We start from the raw sequence: 18,616 nt of genomic DNA on the forward strand, positions 1-18,616 counted from the left end.
CCACATCATCTGGGAACAATGACACACAATTTGTTTGTTTTATTTATTCAGTAATGAGGCCATCGGCCCATTATACAAGTATATACTGACATACGTATAAAATAACACCTGTGTAGTACTGTTGACGCTCTCTGTCATATATACAGTACCAGGGGAACGGGTGGCCCAGTCGTCTAAGGCGTCGTCTAAGTTGCGTCCCTTGGGCAATTTAGAAACCTATGATTGTGGGTTCGAATCCCGGTTCGCCCCGATTATGTTTCTAGGTTTGTCAGCACCATACCCGTGCTCGTTGGTTTCACCGAAGTGGTAAACGTCTGAGACCTGCATCACTTCGAGCTTTCCTCCCACATTAAGCTGACACGCCTGGAATGACACATAACTGGAATGCTGTCAAAAGCAGCGTTAAACCCAACTCACTCACTCACAATATATACAGTACCAGACAGCTGTCACCGGGTCGATAAACCAGTCTAGGCACGGTCTAGTGACCACACAGCTCCCCTCTCCTTTAATTGTCCGGTTTCCGTCACCATTCGGCAAAGTCCGGCGGTCATCGTTGTTCAGTGCCTTTCCATTTCATTGTAAGAGAACAAGTGACGGCTATATTTTTTTCTCCAGCGATCTAATCGCACACTTTTCTCATGTATTGATTTAATATTTGTTATTTTATATATCTTTGCTACCTTATTCATGTGTTGAAAATGTTTTTTGTGACATACATATTTTTTTCATACATTAGCCGGATTATCGCGTTTTTGTAGATATGTCTCACATATGGTCATATTTGCCACATTAATACAGATCTGGTTGTAAATCTTTAGTGGTACGTGTGATAGCTTATATTCAGCGCTTTATGCTGGTACTAACATCTATTCGGGTTTTCCCCATGTTAAGAAACACACTTGGCGAAATGCTCCATGCTTTTGCATTCCCACCGCTGACCAGGAAAGGTTGGCCTCTCCGACGTCCGCGCACACGTATAAAAAAAACCCTGTCAAAGTCAGGTGTCTTCATCTCCAGGCGACGTTAGGCCTCAACTTACTCTAGATGTACTGAGATAAGCTTATTTGCTAGGGTTTTTCATACTCTAGTAATCCGTGAATAACCAACCTTCCCGCGATTGTCTAGTTAAGTTTTGTACTTTTGGGAGTCAAGTTACTCTTTTTGTCAAGTACCTTTTTCATTTTTAGTGAGTCTTGATACTCCTTAGGTCAAGAACCTTTATTCTTGGGAAGCTTAGAATTTCCTTTCTATAAGACAAGTTTGCTATTCATGCGTCTTTCGCCTATTCTATTTCCTAGAGACTTATTTTAGGGATAGACCGTCTGTGTTTATTTCCCGCTATTTAATCCAGGCAAGGTTATTCACTCATTAGAGTGTTGAGTTAATTAACTCCGGTGTAAATTGGTCGCAGCCCACTTATTTGGCTGTCTATGCATGTTGCCAATATCTTGTCAAAGTGTTGTTTCAGCTGCTCTCATTTTGTTACTGTTATTCAGTTGCTAAGCTAATCAGCTTGTGTATTTGCTCTGACTTAATTAATCAGTGATCATTGTCAGTGCAGATAGGGTTTTTGATTCTTTGTTTTATCGCCTATTGATACAATTAGCTGATGGTAATAAACCTATGAACCTATAACTACGCTTTCATTGTGACTTGATTCTTGTTTAATTACACACTGGTCTTTGGAGCACAGCTCCGTGACAACTGTATTTCTACTTCGGATACTCAATAACATATTTAAAACATCTAATACGTCTTGTCCGCCTCCGTGGTCTAGTGGTAGGGCGTCCGCCCGGAGAGCAGAAGGTCCGGGGTTCGATCCCCGGCCGCGTCATACCAAAAGACGTTAAAAGATGGTACTTGTTGTTACCCTGTCTGGCGCCCGGCATTAAGGGGCTAAAACAAGGACTGGTCGGCTCGGAGTCAGTATATTGTGTCTGAGTGGGGTATTCATGTTCAACTGCGGCATGGTATCTCAGTGGGCTAGCTCTATAAATCGGCATCAGTCCGGACTAGTACAAGCAGCCACACACACACACACACACACACACACACACACGTGCATGCACGTCGCTCTATAAGTGCAATAATCTTGGACGCGACGTTAAACCCAATTTCACCTCACCTCTATTACGTCTTAAGTGATAAGAAGATATATTTACCTAAGCTGTCATGTAAGAACGGATTTGAGCTGGAGAATAGCATTTTCAGTTTTGGCTGGTTTGAATAGACACAATAATAATTTGGTAGAATAATATCTGTAAGTTCTCACTAATGTGGGTATTATAGTGCTAGCCAACTAAGATACAATGTTACAGTTAAACATGGATACCCCATCCCGACACGGAGGTGGGATTTATTCCACACATGAGGGGTTCGATTTCCGCCAATCGTATTTTTTATGTCCCCGTTGTGAAATGGATAAAACGGTTTATACCCACCCTGAAAAATAACCCCTATCGTTGATAAAGTATAATTTGCCAGGACAGCAAGATATGGAGGGACAAGTGAGTGAGTGAGCTTTTAACAGTATTCCAGCGTAATGTGGGAGCAAAGACCGAAGTCATGCAGATCTCCGACGTTTACCACTTTCGTGAAACTCACGAGCACGGGTATGGTGCTGACAAACCTAGAAACATAATTGGGTCGAAACGAGTTGCGAACCCACAATCATAGGTTTCTGGCGTGCCCAATGGACACAACTCTGCACAGCGAATTGTGGCGCTTTAGACGATTGGGCTACCCGTGCCCCCTCTGGTGACAAGATTTGGCTTGACATAGTGTAGTCACGTGGGAAATCAATGCGTGTAGGGCGGTCGGGTAGCCTAGTGGTTAAAGCGTTCGCTCGTCACGCCGAAGACCCGGGTTCGATTCCCGACATGGGCACAATGTGTTAAGCCCATTTCTGGTGTCCCCCGCCGTGATATTGCTGGAATATTGCTAAAAGCGGCGTAAAACCATACTCACTCTCTGCCTATGACGTACCACTTAAGGAAGTAGCGTTTAGTTTGATTGTACAGTAAACTACGTTTATAACGAACACGCTCATAACGAACTGACCGATATAACGAACTTATATTTTAGTCCCGGCCATTTGTTGCATATATGCTGTATATGTGCCTATAACGAACTACGGTTATTACGAACTAGAATAAGTGGTCCCTTTGAGTTCGTTATAACCGTAGTTTCCTGTAGATACGTATTTATGCTGGTTTGACTTTGACCGCCACTGTTACAACGGCCTCAATTGTTTTTCGTCAATTCGTCGTCCCGACTGCTTTAACAGATTCCTGAGGGGGGCACGGGTGGCCCAGTCGTCTAAGGCGCCGCGATTAGCTGTGCAGAGTTGCGTCCCTTGGGTACGCCAGAAACCTATGATTGTGGGTTCGAATCCCGGTTCGCCTCGATTATGTTTCTAGGTTTGTCAGCACCATACTCGTGTTCGTGGGTTTCACCGAAGTGGTAAACGTCGAAGACCTGCATCACTTCGGGCTTTCCTCCCACATTAAGCTGACACGCCGTGATATAACTGGAATACTGTTAAAAGCGGCGTTAAACCCAACTCACTCACCCACTCAGTCAAATATTCCTGAGAAGTTTCACTGATTTATGATTGGTTGGCATTCAATATACATGGTCAAAGGGTCACAAATTTTCTACTTCTTAGTTCCTAATAGACTAACGATAAATTTGAACCTGTTTCTATAGATTGACGTACATGATGTGGGCAAGAATCCATTTCACTAGATCTTGTGTTAGTGAGTGTGTTGGGTTTTATGCCGCTTTGAACAGTGTTTAAGGAATGCCACCGCGGGTCAGCTTGATGATGGAGGAAAGTCTAACGATGCAGGTCTTAGACGTTTACCAATTTGTTGAAATCCAAATTTGCCTGATCATGAACCTTGTTTTGACCTGGTGTATTTTCCCCGTCGAGGAGCTAGTCGGGGACTGACTGACTGACTGACTGACTGACTGACTGACTGACTGACTGACTGACTGACTCACTCACTGACTCACTCACTCACTCACTCACTCACTGAATTCTTCGTCAAAATAAAATGAATTGTATAAAAATGATTAAATTCCCTCGTTTGTTTCAAGAAAAGGATCATGTACTCCTTATCAACTCGTATAGAGTTTCCACTGCAAATCGACACACTGGTTGACTAGCCTGTGTTTGTACCCTTCGTCATCACTCGTTCAGTCGTGTCGAACTGGTCAACGTACTGTTGAAGCAAGTCATGCAAAAAACATCTTGAATAGCCTTATAAGAGTAATGAACAATATGTCACAATTAAGTTATTTGTCAAATATACGGTTGTGTAACCCATAATTTTGAACCCGAGGATGGATCTTTCAGTCATTTAAATTTATCGATGTTGATACCACCCCTTAATGACGATTGTACGATAAAGCCTATAGCTCAACTGACAAAGGTCATTTCTAGTCAATTGGCGTCTTGGACACTACGGTAGTAAGGTTATTACAATTTACGTAAAAAGTTATTACATTTTACCGCAAGTTGAGATTATTACAATTTACGTCAATTTTTATTACAATTTGCGTATTACAATTTATGTCAAATTTTATTACAATTTACGTTGTTATTACAATTTACGTCAAAAATATTACAATTTGCTGCAAGTATTACAATTTACCTTTTTATTACAATTTACGTCGTAACAGGGCGCAAGGGTTGCCCGGCTGTCTCAATTGCCACAATTCGTTGGTTGTGCAGAGTTGCGTCCCTTGGGCACACCAGAAACCTATGATTGTGAGTTTGAATCCCCGCTCGCCCCGATTATGTTTCTGGGTTTGTCAGCAACATACCCGTGCTCGTGGGTTTCGCCAAAATGCTAACGGCTGAGACCTGTACACTTCGGTCTTTTCTCCCACATTAAGCTGACACGCCGCAAATTTAACTTGAATATTGTTAAAAGCAGCGTTCACCCCAACTTACTCACCTCATCGACTCTGCTTTCACATAATTGTTAATTGTGTATATAAGACTTGTTATTCCGCGGACTCCGCTTATAACGAAGTTCGATACAGCGACATGCAAGTTATAACCAACCCAACCCTTCGTACAGAGACTACACACGTAACTGCGAGCACAAAACGATTTTTGAGATTATCAATCTGTTTTACATTCTTTAGAGTTCGCTTCATCCATGGGTGATAATGGCAAAGGAACCGTTCGCAGTACACCCCTGTACAAATATTCGTTGAGTACACAATTATAATGCACGGGCAGGGTTTGTTGACTAAATGATTCGTATTCATTTTAAAGTCCATTAGGGTTCGTGATAGCCGGAGTCTAAATAACATCAAGACCGCCTCCGTGGTCTAGTGGTAGAGCGTCCGCCCGGAGAGCGGAAGGTCCGGGGTTCGATCCCTGGCCGCGTCATACCAAAAGACGTTAAAAAATGGTACTTGTTGTTACCCTGTCTGGCGCTCGGCATTAAGGAGCTAAAACAAGGACTGGTCGGCTCGGAGTCAGTATACTGTGTCTGAGTGGGGTATTCATGTTAAACTGCGGCATGGTATCTCAGTGAGCTAGCACTATAAATCGGCATCAATCCGGACTAGTACAAGCAGCCACACACACACGTGCATGCACGTCGCTATATAAGTGCAATAATCTTGGAGGCGACGTTAAACCCCATTTCACCTCACCTCACCTAAATAACATCACTTTTTTTAAATCAGACAACTCATTGCATCATTTGTTTATTGACTTATCGGTACAGACAGTGTTTCTCTGGAGACGTCCTTTTGGTGTTTTCTGAAAGTAGGAATAAATAAGGTCAGTGTGAAAAACACAGGAAAAATGTGTAGTTAATATTGATTTAATCCCGACCCAGGCTACGATCAATCCGTCCATTTTTTAACATGAGTGAGTTGGGATTTGCGCCGATTTGAACAATATTTCAGTTTTATCACGGCCTGTCAGCTTATTGTGGGAGGGAAGCCCGAAGTGATGCAGGTCTCGGACGTTTACCACTTTAGTGAAACCCACGAACATCGACAAGGTTTTGACAAACCTAAAAACACAATCAGGTCGAAGCGGCATTCGAGCCCACGGCTAGAGCTTTCTGGAACGCCTAAGTGACGAACAGCACTTAGCTTGCCTTTGCTCGAGACTATACTACATCCGTGCCCCCACCGAGAAGAAGAATATCACCATCATTACCTGACTAGGTCAGGCTTTATTCTGATGACCTTTCGGCTACCCGAAGAGCAGACCCCTGTTGCCTTCACCATTCCGGGGGGATCCACCCAAGAACCTATTCAGGAACTCTTGAGTTTTCTTTTTTTGTAGTTCTTGCTTTTTCTTTTCCTCAGCAATTGCAATGGCGCCCGCATTACTCGTTCCCCATTCATTAGATTCTGTTGGAATGTCTGGCTTTTCTTCATCAGACTCGTCTTCTTCGTCATATTCCTCTTCATCATATTCCCCCTCATAAGCCACTGGTTCGTCCGATTTCTCCGTTTGGTTTTGTGGGTTCCCTTTGCCATTTTGTTTCAAGTCAGACTTGAAATCCTTCACTGAAAATTCATTCGCAGTTATAATAATGTCTTTGTTAATTTTCCATAAATTGATTCATACAAGTTTAGTTCACGGTTTGCCTTAACATAAAACGCCAGAGAATAACCATTATCTCGATTATCCGCCGAAACAGATTCCGTTGGGCGTTCAAATGTTGTACTGACACCGGGTGTTTGCCAAAAGGGTAGATGTGGTCTGCCCTTCCGGTTGCACATGCGCAATGTACATAAAATGATACGTGTTTCTTGTCTAACGTACTTTGCAATTTCACGGCTCATTTTGCAACTCTCTCTCTCTCTCTCTCTCTCTCTCTCTCTCTCTCTCTCTTTTTCTCTCTCTATTTCTCTGGGGCCACGGGTGGCCCAGTCGTCGAAGGCGCCGCGATTCGCTGTGCAGAGTTGCGTCCCTTAGCACGCCAGAAACCTATGATTGTGGGTTCGAATCCCGGTTCGCCCCGATTATGTTTCTAGGTTTGTCAGCACCATACCCGTGCTCGTGGGTTTCACCGAAGTGGTAAACGTCTGAGACCTTCATCACTTCGGGCTTTCCTCCCACATTAAGCTGACACGCCGTGATATGACTGGAATACTGTTAAAAGCGGCGTTAAACCCAACTCACTCACTCACTCTATTTCTGTGTAAATATATCGACGATGAATACCCGTGTCAACAAGAAGGTCCAACTTCTCATCCATCTTCTGAAGCTGCGTCATCAACAGTTGGTGCTGGCGTGTAATACCTTGAGAACCTAGGTAAACAGGAGTTAATGTCAGACTGAATCAATTGAATTTCAGTGTGGAATTGTCAACGCTGCTTCAATATCATTAACATCACCCCTTTCTCTCCGATACGATACCGTTCTGCCTGCCGGTCTGGGGACACCCTCAAAGAAGGTCGCGTCAGGTGAACTGTCCATCAGCGTCGATACATTTATCTTCCCTGTTCGAGTTGGCGAACCATTCAGAACAGGAAATCTGATTTCTGTATCTCGTAAACGAACAGTTCCGAATGTCGATACAGAATCCGCGTCATTTCCTCGTTGTATACACCTTGTTCTGATGGCAGCATTACGTCCCAAATGACTACCATCTAAGGAACATGTGTGTTCAGTTCGCATTATCTATTGTTAACATCAAAATTTCCGAATCGAGATTTAGGAAAACTGACATCTGATGCGCCCATGATCCCCCATTTCCTATTGATTTGGCGGTCAAACTTGGCTCTGGGTTCGCCAGACGCGTTCTTCACGCAGAGTGACATCGTATCGGATTTACAGATCTGATTTCAATGAGTATGAACGTTTCCTTGAACGGCATGAAAATAAGTAAAAAGTTGTGTTATTAGGTGCGTATATTGCTGACCAATTGCTGTTAAAAAATCTTGAAAATAAACTCATTGCAACATTCCGATTCATCTGAGGCACCAGGGCGCCGTTCCACAAAGCGATCTTAGCGCTACGACTATCGTAAGCCAGTGTTAAAGTTGGGAATTACGATCACCGTAGCGCGAAGATGGCTTTGTGTAACGCGGCTCAGGTCTGACAGCCCCATCCATTCAGTTGCCTCGTACGATAAGATAGGGGGACCAAGTCAAGCCAAAGGCGGACCGACTGTGACTCGCGATCTGATAGGACCAAAGTCACATATAAGTGAAATCATAAATGATGTCCACAGTTGCGACCCTAACTTGAAATTCCGCTTCACCCTGATGTATCAGTTCTTGTGGGTTTCGGGGCACTCGGGTAGCCTATAGGTTAAAGCATTCGCTCGTCACGACGAAGGCCCGGGTTCGATTCCAGACATGGGTACAATGTGTGAAGGCCATTTCTGGTGTCCCCCGCCGTGATATTGCTGGAATATTGCTAAAAGCGGCGTAAAACCATACTTACTCAGCCTTGTGGGTTTCACAAAAGTGGTAAACGTCTGACCTGCATCACGTCGGACCTTTATGCCCATCAAACTGACAAGCCGTGATATAACTGGAATACTGTTTAAAGCAGCATTAAACTCACTCACTCAGACAAAATTTTGAAGGTCATCGAGTCATTCTCAACAAGACATACCTTGGGTGTAGACCACTGCGCACACAAAGAGCAGAAACAAACAGTGACGACAATCCATGTTGAAATCTGACGCGTGTCTGAAAGGCTGGTGTCGTCTGTGGACTTTATATGTGATACAACGCAGATATCACGTGATTTACTTGAGATTGAAATTATATGGCAACGAACAAGAGCATTTCAAAAGTATTCTGTCTATTGTGTAATTTCATGTTTGTTTCATTGTTCCTATATGTTTCATTCACTGATACCTTCCTTATTTTTTAAATATTTTTTTTTAAAGTTATTTTTAATTTTGTTTTATAATTTGATTTAAGTATGACCTTGTTGGGAATAATTAAGAGCTTCCTCTTTGAACAATATGCTCTGAAAACAAGTTAGGGGATATTCGAATACATCAGAAGATTACAGAAATACAAAGAGGTGTCGTGTGATGGGACAGACGAGGTCTAATGGGTTTAACGTCGCGTCCAAGATTATTGCACTTATATAGCAACGTGCAAGACGTCGCATGACGTTCGTGCGGACGCCCCAGATGGGCTGCATACAGACAATTTCTTATCCCCTGGCCAGAAACTTGAACTGTGGTGACCTGGCGCAAGTAAACAGCGATTTGATTGGCTGTTTTGGTAAAAAAAATCTTCGAACCTGTTTTTTGATTAATCGATCAGTCCCAAAAATATGTATCTACAAAATATAAAATCAAATCCAAATAGAGCAGTGTTTCATTTCCTAGAGATGAGGTAAACTAGACTTGCCAAAACATTCTAGACTTGAGTTGGATTCATTTATTAATTCATTCCCTTTAAGATAGTCTAGTGCTGGTGTTTCATGTAAATTAATAAATCAGTATTGCTACTCAAATTATTGGGGTGGGGTGGGGGATAAACATCCTGGGATTCGAACCTTCGACGTACAGATACTACTCGCAAGAATTTAAACAGTAGTATATGCCTCACCCTAATATCAATATCTTTAATATTACGTGAACCAACTTTTGGGACGGTCCCTCAAAACGCGGGGTCTACTTTAAAAAAAAAAATTAAAGCCAAACATATTATTGTAGACGCATACAGGCGCCTTTAAATCAAATAGCACTTTCAGGACATGCGTCTTTCTCACGAGGACTTATCATGGTTTCGATCTGTTTGAAGTCTTTAATCATTTGTGCATACAAACAAATATATCTTATGCTTTGACGTTATGAGAAACTGCATGCCATGTTTCCCAAATCGGAAACTTTTGCCTCGACCCACCCAACTGTTTGTTACCTCCTATGCCCGTGCTTTGCTTTGAAAAAGTTGTATGGTACATGTCAAGGGCATTTCCAAATTTCACGCATCAGTGTTTGTTTGTTGTTTTACGCCGCACTCAGCAATATTCAAGCTATATGACAGCGGTCTGTAAATAATCTAGTCTGGACCAGACAATCCAGTGCTCGACATCATGAGCATCGATCCACGCGATTTGGATACGATGACATGCATCAACCAAGTCAGCGTGCCTGACCACCCGATCCCGTTATTCGCCTCTTACGACAAGCATAGTCGCCGTTTATGGCAAGCATGGGTTGATGAAGACCTATTCTACCCTGGGTCTTCACGGGTTCACGCATCAATGACACAGGTGGGGCAGGAAATGCTTACCTTTTCGCGAACATGGCATGTCATTTTAACTATTGTAATATGAAAGAAACGGGATTTCTTAACATCTTTTGAATAGTATATATTGCCCATTCTTCTTTCAACCTTCCCAAATGTCTTTCGATACTCTTGTGGGTTCTGCTGCTACTCTCCCCTGTTCACCCTTCTTCTATTGTTCGCATTTTCCTGCTCATTCTTTTGCAATCTTTCACACGGTTATTTCATTCATTTCTGTCGTTATGCGAAAGCACATGCAATGCCAGATGCCATGTCATAGGCAGTTCAAACAACATTCCATTTTGTGTATACATCGACTGCATCAGTATTCCTTCGATAGTCTGATCCGGGAATTTGATTTTGTAAGCAAAATATTTATTCGAAAATAATTTTCGGAATTGTTGTTTTTCCATTCCGCCACCCTGCCACATACTTATCCATTCTGCCACCCTTGCCACATACTTGTCCATTCTGCCACCCTTCCCACATACCTATCCATTCTGCCACCTTCCCACATACTTGTCCATTCTGCCACCCTTGCCACATACATGTCCATTCTGCCACCTTCCCACATACTTATCCATTCTGCCACCCTTGCCACATACTTGTCCATTCTGCCACCCTTGCCACATACTTGTGGATTCTGCCACCCCTCCCACATACTAGTCCATTCTACCATACTTCCCACATACTTGTTGATTCTGCCACCCTTGCCACATACTTGTCCATTCAGCCACCCCTCCCACCTACTTGTCCATTCTGCCACCCTTCCCATATACTTGTCCATTCTGCCACCCTTCCCACATACCTGTCCATTCAGCCACCCTTGCCACATACTTGTCCATTCTGCCACCCTTCCCACATACTTGTCCATTCTGCCACCTTGCCACAAACTTGTCCATTCTGCGACCCTTCCCACATACTTGTCCATTCTGCCACCTTCCCACATACTTGTCCATTCAGCCACCTTGCCACATACTTGTCCATTCTGCCACCCTTCCCACATACTTGTTCATTCTGCCACCCTTGCCACATACTTGTTCATTCTGCCACCCTTCCCACAGACTTGTCCATTCTGCCATCTTCCCACATACTTGTCCATTCTGCCACCCTTCCCACATACTTGTTCATTCTGCCACCCTTCCCACATACTTGTCCATTCTGCCACCCTTGCCATATACTTGTCCATTCTGCCACCCTTGCCACATACTTTTCGATTCTGCCACCTTGCCAGAAACTTGTCCATTCAGCCACCTTGCCACATACTTGTCCATTCAGCCACCATCCCAACATACTTCTCCATTCTGCCGCCCTTCCCACATACTTGTCCATTCTGCCACCCTTGCCACATACTTGTCCATTCTGCCACTCTTGCCACATACTTCTCCATTCAGCCACCCTTCCGACATACTTGTCCATTCAGCCACCCTTGCCACAAACTTGTCCATTCTGCCACCCTTCCCACATACTTCTCCATTCTGCCACCCTTCCCACATACTTGTTCATTCTGCCACCCTTGCCACATACTTGTCCATTCTGCCACCTTGCCACATACTTGTCCATTCTGCCACCCTTCCCACATATTTGTCCATTCTGCCACCCTTGCCACATACTTGTCCATTCTGCCACCCTTCCCACTTACTTGTCCATTCTGCCACCTTGCCACAAACTTGTCCATTCAGCCACCCCTCCCACATACTTGTCCATTCAGCCACCCTTGCCACAGACTTGTCCATTCTGCCACCTTCCCACATACTTGTCCATTCTGCCACCCTTGCCACATACTTGTCCATTCTGCCACCCTTGCCACAGACTTGTCCATTTAGCCACCCTTGCCACAGACTTGTCCATTCTGCCACCTTCCCACATACTTGTCCATTCTGCCACCCTTGCCACATACTTGTCCATTCTGCCACCCTTGCCATATACTTGTCCATTCTGCCACCCTTGCCACATACTTGTCCATTCTGCCACCTTGCCAGAAACTTGTCCATTCAGCCACCTTGCAACATACTTGTCCATTCAGCCACCATCCCAACATACTTCTCGATTCTGCCGCCCTTGCCACATACTTGTCCATTCTGCCACCCTTGCCACATACTTGTCCATTCTGCCACTCTTGCCACATACTTCTCCATTCAGCCACCCTTCCGACATACTTGTTCATTCAGCCACCCTTGCCACAAACTTGTCCATTCTGCCACCCTTCCCACATACTTCTCCATTCTGCCACCCTTCCCACATACTTGTTCATTCTGCCACCCTTGCCACATACTTGTCCATTCTGCCACCTTGCCACATACTTGTCCATTCAGCCACCCTTCCCACATACTTGTCCATTCTGCCACCCTTCCCACATACTTGTCCATTATGCCACCCTTCCCACTTACTTGTCCATTCTGCCACCTTGCCACATACTTGTCCATTCAGCCACCCCTCCCACATACTTGTCCATTCAGCCATCCTTGCCACAGACTTGTCCATTCTGCCACCTTCCCACATACTTGTCCATTCTGCCACCCTTGCCACATACTTGTCCATTCTGCCACCCTTGCCACAGACTTGTCCATTTAGCCACCCTTGCCACAGACTTGTCCATTCTGCCACCTTCCCACATACTTGTCCATTCTGCCACCCTTGCCACATACTTGTCCATTCTGCCACCTTCCCACATACTTGTCCATTCTGCCACCTTGCTACATACTTATCCATTCAGCCACCCTTCCCACATACTTGTCCATTCAGCCACCTTCCCACATACTTGTCCATTCTGCCACCCTTGCCACATACTTGTCCATTTAGCCACCTTGCCACATACTTAAAATCCATTCTGCCACCTTCCCACATACTTGTCCATTCTGCCACCTTGCCACAAACTTGTCCATTCTGCCACCCTTGCCACATACTTGTCCATTCTGCCACCTTGCCACAAACTTGTCCTTTCAGCCACCTTGCCACATACTTGTCCATTCAGCCACCATCCCCACATACTTGTCCATTCTGCCACCTTCCCACATTTTTCTCCATTCAGCCACCTTCCCACATACTTGTCCATTCTGCCACCCTTGCCACATACTTGTCCATTCTGCCACCCTTGCCACAAACTTGTCCATTCTGCCACCCTTCCCACATACTTCTCCATTCTGCCACCCTTCCCACATACTTGTTCATTCTGCCACCCTTCCCACAGACTTGTCCATTCTGCCACCCTTGCCACATACTTGTCCACTCTGCCACCCTTGCCACAAACTTCTCCATTCTGCCACCCTTGCCACAAACTTGTCCATTCTGCCACCCTTGCCACATACTTGTCCATTCAGCCACCCTTGCCACATACTTGTCCATTCAGCCACCCTTGCCACATACTTGTCCATTCTGCCACCCTTCCCACATACTTGTTCATTCTGCCACCTTGCCACATACTTGTCCATTCTGCCACCTTGCCACATACTTGTCCATTCTGCCACCCTTCCCACATACTTCTCCATTCTGCCACCCTTCCCACATACTTGTCCATTCTGCCACCCTTGCCACATACTTCTCCATTCTGCCACCTTCCCACATTTTTCTACATTCAGCCAACTTCCCACATACTTGTCCATTCTGCCACCCTTGCCACAAACTTGTCCATTCTGCCACCCTTCCCACATACTTGTCCATTCAGCCACCTTCCCACATACTTGTCCATTCTGCCACCCTTCCCACATACTTGTCCATTCTGCCACCCTTCCCACACACTTGTCCATTATGCCACCCTTCCCACAAACTTGTCCATTCTGCCACCCCTCCCACATACTTGTTCATTCTGCCACCCTTCCCACAAACTTGTCCATTCTGCCACCCTTGCCACAAACTTGTCCATTCTGCCACCCTTCCCACATACTTGTTCATTCTGCCACCCTTGCCACATACTTGTCCATTCTGCCACCCTTCCCACATACTTGTTCATTCTGCCACCCTTCCCACATACTTGTCCATTCTGCCACCTTCCCACATACTTGTCCATTCAGCCACCTTGCCACATACTTGTCCATTCTGCCACCCTTCCCACATACTTGTTCATTCTGCCACCCTTGCCACATACTTGTTCATTCTGCCACCCTTCCCACAGACTTGTCCATTCTGCCATCTTCCCACATACTTGTCCATTCTGCCACCCTTGCCACATACTTGTCCATTCTGCCACCTTCCCTCATGCTTGTCCATTCTGCCACCCTCCCCACAGACTTGTTCATTCTGCCACCCTTGCCACATACTTGTCCATTCTGCCACCCTTCCCACATACTTGTCCATTCTGCCACCCTTGCCACAAACTTGTCCATTCTGCCACCCTTCCCACATACTTGTTCATTCTGCCACCCCTCCCACATACTTGTTCATTCTGCCACCCTTCCCACAAACTTGTCCATTCTGCCACCCTTGCCACAAACTTGTCCATTCTGCCACCCTTCCCACATACTTGTTCATTCTGCCACCCTTGCCACATACTTGTCCATTCTGCCACCCTTCCCACATACTTGTTCATTCTGCCACCCTTCCCACATACTTGTCCATTCTGCCACCTTCCCACATACTTGTCCATTCAGCCACCTTGCCACATACTTGTCCATTCTGCCACCCTTCCCACATACTTATCCATTCTGCCACCCTTGCCACATACTTGTTCATTCTGCCACCCTTCCCACAGACTTGTCCATTCTGCCATCTTCCCACATACTTGTCCATTCTGCCACCCTTGCCACATACTTGTCCATTCTGCCACCTTCCCTCATGCTTGTCCATTCTGCCACCCTCCCCACAGACTTGTTCATTCTGCCACCCTTGCCACATACTTGTCCATTCTGCCACCCTTCCCACATACTTGTCCATTCTGCCACCCTTGCCACAAACTTGTCCATTCTGCCACCCTTCCCACATACTTGTTCATTCTGCCACCCTTGCCACATACTTGTCCATTCTGCCACCCTTCTCACATACTTGTTCATTCTGCCACCCTTTCCACATACTTGTCCATTCAGCCACCCTTCCCACATACTTGTCCATTCTGCCACCCTTCCCACAAACTTGTCCATTCTGCCACCCTTCCCACAAACTTGTCCATTCTGCCACCTTCCCACATACTTGTCCATTCTGCCACCCTTCCCACATACTTGTCCATTCTGCCACCTTCCCAATTACTTGTCCATTCTGCCACCCTTCCCACATACTTGTCCATTCTGCCACCCTTCCCACATACTTCTCCATTCTGCCACCCTTCCCACTTACTTGTCCATTCTGCCACCTTGCCACATACTTGTCCATTCTGCCACCCTCCCCACAAACTTGTTCATTCTGCCACCCTTACCATATACTTGATCATTGAGCCACCCTTCCCATATTCTCGTCACTTGCCTGTTGAAACAAATGGATCCATGATGTTTATTATAATATATTCAAAATAAATCTAACCTGGTAAATGGAGAGGCGGGGGTGGCCACCAAAGAGTGACACAGGAATGACCGAGGTCAGTTCATTCTCTGACTATTGATCACATTGCTCATCCGGGCACCGTGGGTGGAACTTCAAGATCAAGACGAGGAGATGAAAGGCCATTGTGGGTAAAGTGTTCTATCGTGACGCCGAAATCCCCGAAATCCCCCCCGGCAGTATGTATATGTGAGGCACAATGACCGTGCATAAAAAATGTGACGTCATTAGTCATGACTTTTTTCATGCTGACAATGCTTTTTATACGGAAGCCTTTTAGGGGTATTTGTTTTTATATTTTTTTCGATACTATCTTGAAATTGCAAGATACTAAGTTGAAATTCCAAGATACTATCTTGAAATTTCAAGACACTAAGTTGAAATATCAAGTTATTATCTTGAAATTTTAAGATGATTATCTTGAAATTTCATCTTAGTATGTATATTGAAATTTCAAGAAAAACAACAACCCAAAAACATATGGCCCTAAAAGTTTCCGTATGTTTACCGAGTTCAATTATTATTTTACGTGTGTTTCGTATGGATTTTCATTACCCAATTTTCTTTCCTGAGTTACACTGAATGTGTGCCCTGCGTTTATCATCATGGCATAGGTACTTTATTCCAAGCGTTATTTATTTTTATTTTTTAGACTCTTATTGTGAACGTCCCATTATATATCGGGATATCCTGAGAGCGATGTTCCGTTACGTAGTCTGTTGCAGTTTCATCGTCTTCAACGTTATTGAGATAATAAACTATATAAACTGATAGTGAGGTGGTATATACTGAAAGTGAGGCGGTATATACTGATAGGGAGGTGGTATATACTGATAGTGAGGCGGTATATACTGAAAGTGAGGCGGTATATACTGATAGTGAGGCGGTATATACTGATAGGGAGGTGGTATATACTGACAGGGAGGTGGTATATACTGATAGGGAGGTGGTACATACTGATAGTAAGATAGTATATTCTGATAGTGAGATAGTATGTACTGATATTGAGATAGTATCTACTGATAGTGAGATAGTATATACTGATATTGAGGCGGTATATACTGATAGGGAGGTGGTAAATACTGATAGGGAGGTGGTACATACTGATAGTAAGATAGTATATTCTGATAGTGAGATAGTATATACTGATATTGAGGTGGTATATACTGATAGGGAGGTGGTATATACTGATATTGAGGTGATATAAACTGATAGTGAGATTGTATCTACTGATAGTGAGATAGTATATACTGATATTGAGGTGATATATACTTATAGTGAGATGATATATATACTGATAGTGAGGTAGTATATACTTTTAGTGAGATAGTATATACTGATAGTGAGATAGTATTTACTGATAGTTAGATGGTATATACTGATAGTTAGATGGTATAAACTGATAGTGAGATAGTATCTACTGATAGTGAGATAGTATCTACTGATATTGAGGTGATATATACTGATAGTGAGATGGTATAAACTGATAGTGAGGTAGTATATACTGATAATTTGCTTGAATATAATGATAGTGAGATAGTATATATTGATAGTAAGATGGTATCAACTGATAGTAAGGTAGTATATGCTAATAGTGAAATAGTATATACAGATAGTGAGATGGTAAATATTGATAGTGAGATCGGGGTAGAAATGGATAGTGTGATAGTGCATACTGATAGTGAGATGGTAGTATATACTGAAAGTGAGGTGGTATATACTGATAGAGAGATGATATAAACTGATAATGAGATGGTATTTACTGATAGTGAGATGGTATATACTGATAGTGAGGTTGTATATACTGAAAGTAATATGGTATATACTGACAGTGAGTTAGTATTTATTCATAGTGAGGTGGTATATACTCAAAGTGTGCTGTTATATGCTCATAGTGAGATGGCATTTATTGATAGTGAGGTGATATGTACTCACAATGAGGTGGGATATACTGACAATGTATGTATTTCAACTGACAAGAAACAGTCTCTGTTTGTTTTTTCTTAAAGGTCACTTTCTTTTAAACATCACACTCAGCTATTTGACGGCGGTCTGTAAATAATACAGTATGGACCAGATAAGCCAGTGATTGACATCATGAACATCGATCTAGGCTTATGGGATACGATGACATGCATCAGTCAAGTTAATGAGCCTGACCACCCGATCCCGTTTGTCATCCCTTACGAAAAGGTGGGTTGCTAAGGACCAATTGTAGCCCGGATATCGTATCGTTTTTGCAGCGAAACGGCTGCTGTGTCGGTGCTGAGTGCTTAATAAGGGTGGTTGGTTGGTTTGTTGTTTAACGTCGCGCTCAGCAATATTCCAGCTATGTAACGGCGGTCTGTAAAAACATCGAGTCTGGACCAGTCAATCCAGTGATTGGGACCGATGACATGCATCAACCAAGTCAGCGAGCCTCACCACCCGATCCCGTTAGTCGCCTCTTACGACAAGCATTGGTTGCTGAAAACCTAATAAGGGTGGAACAAACTGAGCTCTTACAAAGCAGAAAACCCTCTTCTAATATCCTGCCGATAAAATACAGAGATGATTTTAATTTTTTGTTCAGTGACGCATCAGTCAACAAAACTTATCTCCGATATTGACATCCAAAATGTTCCAAATGTTGCCGTGTTTTGCCTTTGTATGTGTTTGTGACAGGTGGGACAGGATACGCTCACCTTTTCGCGAACACCTCGTGTCCTAACTGTTTGATAGTGATTAATAAACACATGCTCATGAAAGAGTCGGAATCGTAAATGGACTCTTTTTGTGATTATGGAATGAATTTTGTCGCTTTTATTTATTCTGATTTCTCCAGAGCGGAATGCTACAGTCAGAATAGTGACTGGATGGAGATATGAAAACAATTTTTTATTATATTTAAACGGGACTT

At 43.9% G+C, this 18,616-nt stretch overlaps 1 protein-coding gene across 1 annotated transcript; it reads right to left on the reverse strand.

Moving 5' to 3' along the window:
- Positions 1–5,717: 5,717 nt before the first annotated feature.
- LOC124130012 lies at positions 5,718–8,712 on the reverse strand. Its single transcript, XM_046493344.2, has 4 exons — positions 8,615–8,712; positions 7,214–7,300; positions 6,197–6,552; positions 5,718–5,788 (listed from the first exon to the last, which is right to left on the reverse strand). Exons 1-3 carry the CDS (start codon positions 8,670–8,672, stop codon positions 6,233–6,235), a joined length of 465 nt encoding a protein of 154 aa, XP_046349300.2. The 5' UTR covers positions 8,673–8,712; the 3' UTR covers positions 5,718–5,788; positions 6,197–6,232.
- Positions 8,713–18,616: the final 9,904 nt, after the last annotated feature.

The sequence above is a fragment of the Haliotis rufescens genome, unplaced genomic scaffold (assembly GCF_023055435.1).
Source record: "Haliotis rufescens isolate VD_foot unplaced genomic scaffold, xgHalRufe1.0.p SCAF_55, whole genome shotgun sequence".
In the NCBI taxonomy this organism is placed as follows: domain Eukaryota; kingdom Metazoa; phylum Mollusca; class Gastropoda; order Lepetellida; family Haliotidae; genus Haliotis; species Haliotis rufescens.